The sequence below is a fragment of the Penicillium subrubescens genome (assembly GCF_028828155.1).
Source record: "Penicillium subrubescens strain IBT 31985 chromosome Unknown utg000010l_segment0_segment0, whole genome shotgun sequence".
Lineage (NCBI taxonomy): Eukaryota > Fungi > Ascomycota > Eurotiomycetes > Eurotiales > Aspergillaceae > Penicillium > Penicillium subrubescens.
Genome location: NW_026643160.1, coordinates 11,535 through 23,867, shown reverse-complemented (window position 1 = coordinate 23,867; position 12,333 = coordinate 11,535). Strand labels below are relative to the sequence as shown.

General features: G+C 46.8%; 3 protein-coding genes across 3 annotated transcripts; 2 read left to right on the top strand and 1 right to left on the bottom strand.

Moving 5' to 3' along the window:
• Positions 1-1,225: 1,225 nt before the first annotated feature.
• N7473_011218 (telomere-associated RecQ helicase) lies at positions 1,226-1,921 on the top strand (the record flags this gene model as incomplete). Its single annotated transcript, XM_057157157.1, has 1 exon — positions 1,226-1,921. One exon carries the CDS (start codon positions 1,226-1,228, stop codon positions 1,919-1,921), a length of 696 nt encoding a protein of 231 aa, XP_057003007.1.
• Positions 1,922-7,169: 5,248 nt separating this feature from the next.
• Positions 7,170-8,367, bottom strand: N7473_011217 (zincin; the record flags this gene model as incomplete). Its single annotated transcript, XM_057157156.1, has 2 exons — positions 7,170-7,702; positions 7,785-8,367. 2 exons carry the CDS (start codon positions 8,365-8,367, stop codon positions 7,170-7,172), a joined length of 1,116 nt encoding a protein of 371 aa, XP_057003006.1.
• A 1,923-nt stretch (positions 8,368-10,290) lies between these two features.
• N7473_011216 (retrotransposon gag protein) lies at positions 10,291-11,487 on the top strand (the record flags this gene model as incomplete). Its single annotated transcript, XM_057157155.1, has 1 exon — positions 10,291-11,487. One exon carries the CDS (start codon positions 10,291-10,293, stop codon positions 11,485-11,487), a length of 1,197 nt encoding a protein of 398 aa, XP_057003005.1.
• Between the last annotated feature and the right edge of the window lie 846 nt (positions 11,488-12,333).

Sequence of the window (12,333 nt, the reverse complement as noted above, 5' to 3'; positions counted from 1 at the left end):
GCGTGTCACCGGAATATCTGCTACAGAAGGCCCTACACTTCCCTGACTGGTCTACTCCTATCCTCGGCCAGGATAGCCGACCTACTATCGAAATCTCTAGGGCTAGGGCCCAAACCTACCTAGAGACTAGTAGTAGGTGGCTAAAGAAGCTTCTAGCCCTATGTCATATAACTAGTGGTGCCCCGGCTAGGGGTACAGAGATTAGCCAGGTGATATGGTATAACACCCAAATCAACCCTAGGAACCTCTTCCTAGACCCTGTGAATCATGTGTTCCTGATTCGTCTGGCGTATTCGAAGACCTTTAACCGGGATCGGCATGAAAAGGATGCTGTGAGGGCCCTTCCTCAATCACTCTCCTACCTACTATTAGGCTATCTAGCCTATATTAGGCCCTTTGAGGAGAGCCTGCTGATTTCGCTGAATAATCGGCAGCCTGAGGCCTACTTTCTGCTATTCTGGGATTATCGGACTGAACAGCCATTTTCGTCCAAAGTGCTGTCACGTACTATAAAGTCTCTCACTACTGAGCTACTTACTCAGCGCATCAGTATTCAGTCCTGGCGTCATATCGTGCAGGGGTTTATTCGTCACGGCTTAGGCCTAGCGGATACCCTTAGTGAGATAGAAGCTGATGGCCTTGATGATGAGGGCCTAGGGCTGATCAGATGAATCACAGCAGGGCTACTGGCCTAGCTATCTACGGCAGGAGCGTGGCTACCTTCTAGGGGGTTAGGGCTGATATCCAGACTGCCCTAATCAGCTTCAGTCAGCGATGGCATAGCTATATCGGCCTATCACCGGATCAGCTAGTCCTAGCGTCACTCTTTTGGGACCGTGCTCTCTTAGTGCCTAAGGCAGAGGTTGATACAAGCGTATATAAGCCCTCTGAGCCTATTGCCCTACCACTAGCACGCCCGCTAGTGGAGTTTCGCTACCCTCTCCGTGATGGGGCTACTGCACCTACCTATAGGGTTTCCCTAGGGCAGTTCAATGAGTTTATAAGCCTAGCTGGGGTAGATCCTGTAGCTAGCCCTAGCCCTAGCTATAGCGAGTCACAGGACCTAGGTGATAGGCTAGCCATCCGCCGGCTAGCCTATTCGCCTATTGTGCCTAGCCAATTACATTCAGGGCTAGGGTTGCTGACCTGCGTGCTGAAGGAGTTTCTGAATGATGAGGATGCTTCCTTTCGAAGTGCTGAGCAGCAGGGGGCCTTCTATCTGATGATGAAGCAAATCCCCTACTTCTTCCTGATTCTGCCGACTGCTGCTGGTAAGACTACCCTATTCCTCCTAGGGGCTAGTCTCTTCCCTGATCGGGTGACTATATTAGTTATCCCGCTGATATCTCTGAAACTTGATCTCCACGATAAGGCTAAGGCCTTAGGGCTACAGCCTACTGTGTGGGAACCCTATATGGGCTATCGAGAGCTTCCTCCCCAGGGTAGGATGATCCTGGTTCAAATCGAGCATGTGGTTCATCCGAAGTTCTATGAGATGGCTGAGCACCTGATTAGCCTGAAGCGATTATCCCGTGTGATATGGGATGAATGTCACCTGATTCCGCTTAGCCAGAGCTATCGGCTAATCATGAGGCGTGCCTGGCATGCCCTAGCCCTGAGCGCCCCAATGGTCTTTGCCTCTGCCACCTTACTATCTCATCTCCAAAAGGAGCTTATAGATATGCTTCAGCTGCCTGAGCGCCTTTGTAAGACCTATAGGGCTGGCACTACCTTAAAGCATATAGCCTACCGGGTTCAATCGCTGCCTAAAAGGCTTTGTCAGCCTGACTATCCTGGCTATCTAATGCAGTTCATCAAGCAATTCGAGAGCTCCTATAAGCCCTTCGGGCAGCGGGATAGGGCTCGGGTAATTATCTTCTGCCGCAGTAAGGCCCTGGTTGATAGCCTATTCAAGGCCTAGACCTGGCCCTCACCCGCGGGTGACCCTCCGGACCCTCCACCCGACCCGCCCCGCGGGTGGGTAAGCGACTGAGTTATCGACCCTGAGGGTCGTTCACCTAGAGGTCCGACCCTCAAGAGGGTCACCCGCGGGTGAACCTCAGGGTCCCCAAACAAGACAAACAGGTAGAAAACGTGACTTACTTATAATGCATAAATTATGTAGATTTAGAGAGGATTTCCACGTATTCATTTGTAACTTTTAATACAGCAGAAGAGTAAAGAATTAAGGATCAAAAGGTGAAATCATAAGAAATTATATTCTTTATCGTACGAATAACAACATAGTATATATAGAATCAAACAGTGTAGTAATTATTAAGATCCAAGTACATAGCCCTCAAGTAGCTTCGAGCGCTTACGCTTTCTACTAGATACACGCTGCTGGGTGTTAGGCAAAGGAAGGTTTAGGTCGTCGTCGTCGTCATCATGCTCATCATGATCTATAGCCTCTCTATCTTCAAGGTCAAGTGTTGTTGTACGAGACCGTGGAAGGGACTGTGCGTTTGGGGGCTGTATACCCTCCGCCTTATATACTATATCCTCTGTCTCTTCCTCGGTATCACTGATCGGATCAAAGGATTCGTCCCGTGTTTCATTAGCCTCTGTCATAGCTGCGATCTCTTGGTGTAAGAGATACTCCTGTAGCATAAGCCGTTTCTGCTCTTGGAGGTCAAATCTTGTCGTACATATCCAAAGCATAATATCCCGGATAGTCTTTGGCTTTAAAGACCCTCGTCGATAATGGTAGATATCCCGAGCAGAGTTAAAGAGACGCTCCACTCCTGCCCTAGTTGCTGGGATCGACATAACATCCCGGGCAAGGCTTGCAAGTACAGGAAACTCGTGTTTATGGTCTTTCCAAAAGACCCGAGGGGAGCCTCGTACGGTCGCTAAAAGAAAGAGTTAGTGTTATGTAGTAAGAAGAGAAGAGAGTACGTACGACTTTCAAGGTACCTCGTAAGCTCGTTCTATTGCGGAGGCAGTGACGCATGCGAGTTTTCAAATAGTAGATCAGCGTCTGTCATTGTCGTCATTGACAATATTGCGTCCGATCGTAGCCTTTCTTCCGGACGTTTCTCCTCGTACGAGGTAAAGAGAGACTTAAGACTGCTATGATAGATCCTTTTATAGTCCTTCTCTGGATCATCGGACTGCCAGTCCTTAGTTGAGAAGAACTAGAGCTTATTTGCTGGCGCTAGGATCGTACCAATTGCGTAAAGGTCGCCTTCCATCCTATCTGTTATAGCGTAGTACTTTGATAGCTTCTCTTGCGCAGCCTTGAGCGAGGAAAGCATTAACTGCTTCTAAGGCACCTTCTTTCGTCGGAGTTGACGGATTGAATTTTCAAGATGATCAAAAAGCTTATTGTAGAAACTAAAGACTAAGTGAATACTTATATCTTTAGTCGTACAAACGACGGTTGTGTATTTAAAGAAGGGCTATAGGATAAACAGTAGATAATCGATTTGTCGCCACTCCTCGGTGTTTAGTGCAAAATAAGGCTGATCGTACTGCGAGCAGAATATATCAAACGTCGCTTAGAGTCTCTTAGCCCGGCGAAGCATAAGATACGTTAAATTCCATCGCGTTCGTACGTCCTGGATAGGCACGAGCTTTGGCTCGTCGGGTTGAAGATTGTAGAAAGCGTCGCGGCGTTGAGGGCTTGCGTTAATGTACACAGCAAGACTACGAACCTTAAAAATATAGGTATAAGTATAATCATCGTATAATTAGAAAGTAAGAGAACTAACCTTATTTAGTATATCGGCAATCTCTCGCTTCTGCTGTCGAGCACGTAGGGCTCGTACGCGATCCTCTTTCCACTCAAGCTCCGCAGTGTCGTTCTTTAGTGAAGCCTTCATCTTCCCAAGCAGATCATTCAGACTAAGTTGAATCACATATACAATACAAGGGACTTAGATAATTACAGACTTATTGTTAAGCTTCAGAGCCTGTATTGTATCGTTAACGACAGCTATAAGCGTAGTATTATTAGACGCATTGTCTGTCGTAATCGCAAGCACTCGATCGAGGATTCGATGCTGTTATAGAGTCCGTACGATAATCTCACTAAGGTTAACCCCTGAATATATACCGGAAAGCGGCTCAAACCCAAGAAGGACTTCGCGGTAGTCCCAGTCCCGATCAAGGAAATATACTGTTATCGCCATAAATACTTACTAGAATAGCGACGTCCAGCAGTCAAGTGCTAGGGATAGCTTTGCGTCTGGTGGTAGGCTTCGGAAAGTAGTTGTTTGGTTTTCGGTGACAAATTCACGAAGCCTCGTACGGATTACCTTCCTAGAGGGAATAGTCGGTGTCGTGGGGGCTAGTCGTGCGTACAAGATAAGATCATAGAACTCTTGATGCTCGAGGAATAGGAAAGGTAAATACGATACTGTGACTAGATTCAGAAGCTTCTGTTCCCAAGTACTCTGCGTGAATACTTAGGCAGGCGCCCTCTGACCCTAGTAGATTATCTATTAGTTGGTTCCAAGTAGAGAAATGATCTTAGTCGTACATACAGCTTGTACGAGTAGTTTTTGGATGCTTAGCTTGCCTGTTCCTCGCTGGCATTGTAGCCCTTTAAGGTGTTTGTTCATCGATAAGGTACCAGAATAAGCTGACGCTGGATATTCAAGAACCGTACGGCATCGTTTGCACATCACGCCTAGCTTTCCATCTTTCGTATTGGCCACTTAATCGAAGCCTTCCCAGCAGGTTGCATAATACCTTCCATCCCAATTAATTCGCCTTTTCCTCCCATAGTCAGTTTGAAGCCACCACTCCACGAATTCCTTACTCATATTCGCTTCGTACGATAGATATTCGTTAATCCGGTTAGGTTTAATCCGCCGAAGGTTTTCTGGTGCCTAGGGTGCTAGCGGTCGAGGAACAGAGGAATTGTCAAGTGTTGTATTAAATAAAGGTTGACTGGATAGGAATAAACTTAAGAAAACAGTGTCGTCCGGGACAAGGTATAAGAGATCTTCTAGTCCAACCCCCTCGGCTATTGAGGAGGGATATCTATCCGAGAGTTAAGACATACTTCATAGGTAGTTTGTATAGTCGCTAAGGAAGAGGACTTACGAAAAGTAAATAAAAAAAAGCTATCGTACGGGGGAAATCAGTTTACCCTAGTCGCGAGAGGACGCGAAGTTAATAGATCATCTTCTTACCTACTCATACTAAGGTTATCTTGTCCGATTGGCTAGTATAGAGGGTATATACGGGTAAAGAGGGTCGCCCCGAGGGTCGATGAGGGTCACCCTAAGGGTCGGTGAGGGTCACCCGTCACCCTTATCGACCCTCAAGTTATGTTGTCTTTTTTTTCTAATAGAAAACGTTGAAGTCCAACAATCTAATTTTCAACCTTCTTTCGTACAAGATCTAGAGTAATTAGAGATAAGCTAAATTAGCAGAAAATAAAACAAGACTCTACTTAGTTAATTGCCTAAGATAACTTTATATTTAATGCTTGTTTAGCATTAAAAATAAAAAGATGTATTTCTCATCGCACAAGTGCACCACTATTAGTCTGCTTCAGAAATATATTTTGACAACTACACTACGAGTATTCCACAATATCTATTAAAACTAACCTTTTACAAGATATTTCTAGTCGATACTAAGAAACCTAAGGTGACGATGTACGAAGTATTGACTTACAATTCAATTTCTTTATATTTCGAAAGCCTTTATAGTAAAAGACAAGAAGAATTTAGAGGTATACCAGAACAGCTGTAAATAACAGTATTTTAAGAAGCTGAATCAGCAAATTTATACATCCGAAATAGGAAAGGTGCGGAGAAATTATGCATTTGAGGGTCGATAAGGGTCGATGCGGGTGACCCTCAAGGGACCCTTAGAGGGTCAGGGTCAGGGTCAGGGTCGGTGAGGTTGGACCCTGACCCTCTGAGGTGCGGGTGGAGGTTCCTGATCTTAGACCCGCGGGGCGGGTGAGTGCCAGGTCTAGGAATACCACGCAGTAGGGATTTTGGCTCCGGGTCCGTGGGACGGGTAGGTAAGCCCTACCCATTACCCATAGTCATAAGCTTAGTCAGCTAAGGCGCTTAGGGGTGAAACCCTACTGCTATTGGCTGCTAGTGGGATTGGTGCTTGCTACGATTTCCCTGATGTTGACTTGGTCATCCATTTCATGCCTGGGGCCTATGAGATGACTAATTGTATGCAGGAATCAGGGCGGGCTGGTAGATCTCCTGATCGTCTAGCTTGGTCGTACTGCCTAGTGCAGGCCGGGCAGCTACTGTAAAGGTGCTGCTTGTCAGTGCAGCTGGAATGTTGATTAGGTAGTGAAATGGTAATGATTTGCTACTGATTTGACTTAGAAGTTTTCCAAGAGTCTTTGGGGCTATTCAATAGTAATGTCAGATTGTGTACAAGACTGAATCTTGATCAGATTCAGTTTACAATGAAGTGGGCCTCCCTTTTAACCTCGAGTAAGGAGAGGCCAAAGGCCTAAAGTCTTTGACGTATAGAAGCTTAATGATGATAGAGTCTTGGCGTAAACTCTATCATCTGATTTCCGAAATAAGCTTCTACACCTCGGAGCTCCCCCAGACCAATTCGTTAGAGAGTCTAGGCCCCTTCGGTGATGATTCGTTATGGAAACGGATCAAAAGGGTTTCCCCACGTTTCAAAGGTCATTTTCTTTCAGACAATGAAACAACAAACTGACTCACAACATAGACATAAAGAATTCCTTCACACCCTAGCTCCCGCTAGGATCTGCGATCGCACCCCATCAAAATTAATCGACCAACTTCGAGCGCGCCAAGATTGCAGTTTTTTATACTGGATCGCTCTGAAAATCCGTAGCGTTAAAGAAAGATCAATAATGGCTATCTGGTGAGTTTTTCGGGGTATGGTGTCACCAAAAAGCTGGCTGGGATTTGGGTTCAAAAATGGCTGGTATTTGCGGTAACCCCAATAACCCTAACCATACAAAATGGCTGGTATTCGCCGAATACCAGCGACCCCCATGGGTTAGGGTTCACTATGGGGCGCACAGACGAAAAGCGTGGAATGGGTCCCATTCCCGCGCGGCATAGGACAGTAGGATTTTAAACCATAACCCTCTAGGCTGAGAGCGGATTCGTATTTTAGTCTAGCTGGTAAATTAACTCGCGAGGGGTCGGGGTAAATGAAACAATCATCATCATCATCAACAGTACAATTGAAGAGTTCTATGAGCAGCCGTTTTCTTTACACATCTCATTCTTCTCCACACATTTCGCAGCTTTGCTGCCTCCACACCCATCTGCGTAAGGGTGGAACGAACAGTAACCCGATCCAAAGTCTGTGCAAGCTTTCTCTTTGTACGGACATCCCAGGGCCAGGCAACTCTGTGCTTGGGGACATTGAGCTTCGTAAATTTTGCAGACCCGTTCAAAATCCGGTACATCAGGGTTTGACGGATGGGCTGTTGGCAATGTGACTGTCGTATTAACAGGCGTTAATGTAAATGTGCCCGGAAGGGCGAAAGCTTGGGAGACATAGTGCATGACGGAGTTGACATCATATTGATATTCATAGGATTTGCCCAGGCCACTGATGATGTCAAAGTTGTGTGCATTACCGCAGCAGCCAGGTGGGGCTCCAGAACAGCAGTCAGAACCAGCAGGCATGGTGGCACCGCCTGTGCAATTAGGGGATAGATTTTCACAGTGGTAATTGACCGTTCTTTCACGGTCAGGGCGTTGATGTTCATGAAGAAGACCTGAGTACACGAATTTGTAAATATTCAATGCTGTATACGGCAAGATACTCGATACATTTAAAAGTAGGCAGAAGGAACTTACCAAGCACATGGCCAAGCTCATGGGTTGCTTCGTTCGGGCCGCAGGAACCATTGCATGCTGTACTGGGCTGCTGTAGGTTCATTTGTAGAGGTAAAAGGGCGCCAAAACCAACATTAGCATTACAACCTCCGCAGTCATTGGATGAGATAGTAAGCACTCCGTTCATGGGTGTGACATTGTTGGATAGTTGCTGGAAGGTCAAATAAGGGCTCACCAATTGCCAGCGGACAATTGCGGTGTTAACGATGGCTGCGACTCTGGCTGCAGTACCGGCGGTGTCATACTTGTACACAACTGTGGCGCCCGGCCAAGGTTGTTTGACTGCAAAAGAGCGGAATTCGCTACTCAATAATTGAGCCTCGGTACCATAAATAACATCCCCATCAATGATTGCCAGCCTTTCAACGGTCGTGAAGTAGCTGACATTTCGTTCACCGAAGCTATTGTCGAATATAGTAGCAACACTAACATTCTTATCCAGTGGATAAAGCGGATCGGACCCGGAAGGTGTTTGGGCAGCAATAATGGCGGAGGAGAAGGAGAAGATCAAGAGGGTAATGCATATAGTTACAAGCGGAGACATTGTTGTAGACTTGTAAAAATGGAAGTGGATCTGCACGATCCAAATGATGAGGATGTGGAAGAAATCAGTAACATTTATATGATCTGTCGCGCGCAACCCTATGAAATCATATTTTCGTATTAAACATGGCATTTTTTGCTGCCGAATCACAGTGACGCTTGCAATGATACCCTGTGGTTCCACTATGGCAAATATGCTCTGAAGTAGACTAATTCTCTATGACGCGTTGATGTGAATTGAAGCCTGACTAGGCTAGATGCAGTCACCCCGCCGTCCAACTGTATTTATGTGCCTAAACATATTTCGGCCTGTCACTCGGGGTGGGGGGTCCGGCATTTAAGGTTTAAACACGACACCCCCCCTATAGGTCAAATTCTGAGAGTTTTTTGATTGGGTCTTTTAGATATTGCATAAGAATCACCTAAACTAAGGGAATTGTTACACACACAGCAGCTTTTGCTAGCCGCACAGCAATTATGTAATATCCCGCATCACATAATCAATTTTGCCAAGAATCCTTACCATACATTACCACAGCAACTGCATTACTTACCACTACAGCAACTACATTCTATCTACTACTACTACTTTACTATAAGAGCTTTTCTTTCACTGATTCCATTTCATATTATTTACATATCCTATTATACCCTACATGATCGAATTGTATGGCCAATTTCTCCACAATTTGAGCACTTTGATGGCCCTTTCTTTTTGATAACCCTTTCGTCTGATGTTTTGTTGATTTGAAATGATATGTCTTGGGCTGATTTCCTTGGTGGCGGCAGTGGTAATAGAGGATTGAGTATTGGCAGATACTCTGATAGCTCATTACCAAGGCCAAGCCTCCAAAATTGATGGATATCGCTTAGTGGAATTGGCTGCTGTGTTGATAATAAGCTAGCAATTCGGTGGGCACATGGAAGGCCCATTGTCCTAGAGAATATATTAGTACAATTTGATAAAGGGGCTTCGGGGGTAGCTCTCTTAGCTATAGAAGCTTGCTTATAGATCTGGCGAAGCGAGTATTGTGATGTTCTCTTTGTAATATTCGAATAGAGAAAGTGTGAGCAAAAGTTTAGCGTTTTAATCCGATTTTCTGCAAGATCAGACAAAAGGGTATAGTGCTGAGCTTCCAAAGAATTATTAATTCGTTCGAAAACAAAGAGGATATCACCTGTTGATGTCCCTATATGCTTTTTTAAAATAGCATGAGAGCCTTCTACCCGTGAGGTTGCCCAATTTCCAAAATGAAGATATTGCCCTACCCACGCCCTGATAAACATCTCTTTATAGGTTAGCCAGGTTTGTTTCACATATCGAAGAGCAGCAGGAGTAAGACTAAATCTAGTCTCAAACTTAGCTAGTTGATCTTGATATTCAATAGTAGTAGTTGAATTAATAAGGCTTTTCCACGATTGTATAAAAGCTTCAAATTCCTCATTCGAAGAGAAATATTGCTTCGTCTTTGCAAGCACATTCTTATTAATATGCCAGACGCTGTCACGGGCCAGTGCCCGATGTTGGTCACGTGTATCACGGGACCTTGGTATGTTGACGTGGGGAACGCGCGGGATTAACTTCCCCTCCTTAAGCTTTTTGTAAACAGCATGTTGGCCTAGTTAGATTGAATCTAAGTCTTGCTTCAGCCCTTCACATACAAAAAGCTTCCTTCTACACCCAGAAGTATCATTGGTCATTGGAAAAGCCCTAGGAAAGCGACCTAGGCACTCATTGGAAACACCCCTGAATCCCCAGCGATTCAGCGACGAACACACATCGGAACGGAATCCTCGCGCATAGATCTCTTAGCGCTCGAGACGTATTAGAAAGCCCTAGAAGATCCCAATTCCTAGGCATATTAGAACATTGGACGAAAAGCGACCGAAGCATTACCGGCACGCTACGTAACCCCTAGCAGCAATGCAGCAACAGGAATCGACAAGCCCTCCCGGGTGGGCGCGAACGCTGCTACAGCAGATAGCACAGACCCAGGCTATGCAGAACGAAGAAAGGGAGCGGCGTCACCAGCAAGATGCTGCTCAAGAGGAGCGGATGCGTCGCCTCGAGGCAATGCTGGAGCAGCAGGCCTCACCAGCCGCAACGACGACCACAACGAACGAAGAGCAGGCGACACCAGCGCGATCGGCCGCCGAATCGGTGCCGATTCCCCCCCGAACTGAGACGATTCACCGACCGAAGCCACGCCTACCAGACCCAAAACCATTCGGTGGAAGCACGAGCGACTGGCCAACCTGGCGAATTTCGATTGAGAACAAGCTTAGCGTGGACGGCGAAGCTATTGGTTCTCCCCAGGATCAATTTATCTACGTATTCTCTAGACTAGAGAAGCTAGCATGGAAGAACACTGGAACCTTTGTGAAACTCCGCCGAAACACTGGCGAACCGCAGGCCTTGCTCGATTTCCTTGAGAGTATCTACGGAGACCCGAATATTAAGGCACGCGCAGCAAGACGACTCCACCAGATTCGACAACCAGAGGATATGAGCTTTTCTAGATTCCTTCCCCGACTAGAGAAGGAGTTCGCGGATGCAGACGCTCTTGAATGGCACGACGAAGCAAAAAGGCAGATCCTTCTTAGCGCGCTCAATAAGACCATGACGAACGCGTTAATGAATCGAGGTATCCCTGCTACCTCGTCGGGCCTAATCTCCCGGCTCCACGAGATCAGCTCGGATATAGATGCCCTTAATATCAACAGAGAGGAACGAACACGTCGTCCGCGCTCGACTAGGCAGAATAGCGACGAAATGGATTGGGCACCGACCGTGTCGGTAAACCGTGCCGAACCACACACGAAACACCGCCGACCCGAAAGTGGAACACCGAAGCAAGCTCAATGGGTCAGCCAGGACGAGATAGATCAGCGACGGGCCGAAGGGAAATGCTTACGATGCGGGAGATCTGGACACCTTATCGCGAGGTGCGCGTTACTACCAGCACAACGGCCGAATAGTGCGCGTATCGCTACTTCCTCGAGCAAGAAAGAAAAGGGGCGCACAGTTAAAGTGAAGAGGTCGAAGCCTACGAGTGACCTAGATCTAACGACTTCCGACGACGAGAGTGTGACCACCGAGGACAATTCGGAAAAAGAGTAGCTCCTGTTCTAAGCCGCGAGCAGGAGCGAAAGGGGGTCGAAAAGCTACTAGAACGTGAGACACTACCGTTTATAGTCGATGCTAGAGTGAATGGAATTCAATTTACACAAGCTCTTGTCGACAGCGGTTGCCGCTGTTATGCAACAGTGAATGAGTCCTTAGTTCAGGCGTTTGACCTCCCGCGTATTAAGATACGGCCACGAATCCTTGACGGAGTGGTGCCGAATCAGTACCAAATCACCCATGTTACCCATTTCGACCTCGATGTCCACGGCCAGCAACAAGGCCGGGTATTCGCGTATATTATCGAACCGCAAAGCGATAGTATGATACTTGGGGACCCATGGCTACACGAAGTGAACGGACGATATTCGGCAAAGAAAGGATACCTAGACATCTTCACGAAGTCTGGAGAGCGAACTAGATGTTGGAACCGCGCGGATCGCACTATTGGGCCTATTGGAGTAAAGAGACTACGCGTTGCGCGGGCCGAGGCATCATACATCCAACATCTTATGCAGAGCGTATCGGGCGCAGATCGCCTGCGAATCGGCAAGGTTTCACTAGACGACATCGAGAGAGCACTCCGCCCTAAGAAGCATATTAACCCAAAGGATAAGCTACCGAAACACTACTGGCGATGGTTGGCCGCTTTTAGCCAACAGCTAGCCGACCAGCTGCCTCCGCATAGACCAGGAATCGACCATAAGATCCCTCTGAAACGTGACCGAAACGGTGTCGAAGAGCCACCACCGTATGGTCCACTCTACGGCATGAACAAGGAAGAGCTTCTTTACCTGCGAAAAACGTTGACGGACCTACTTGGGAAAAACTTTATACGCGTGA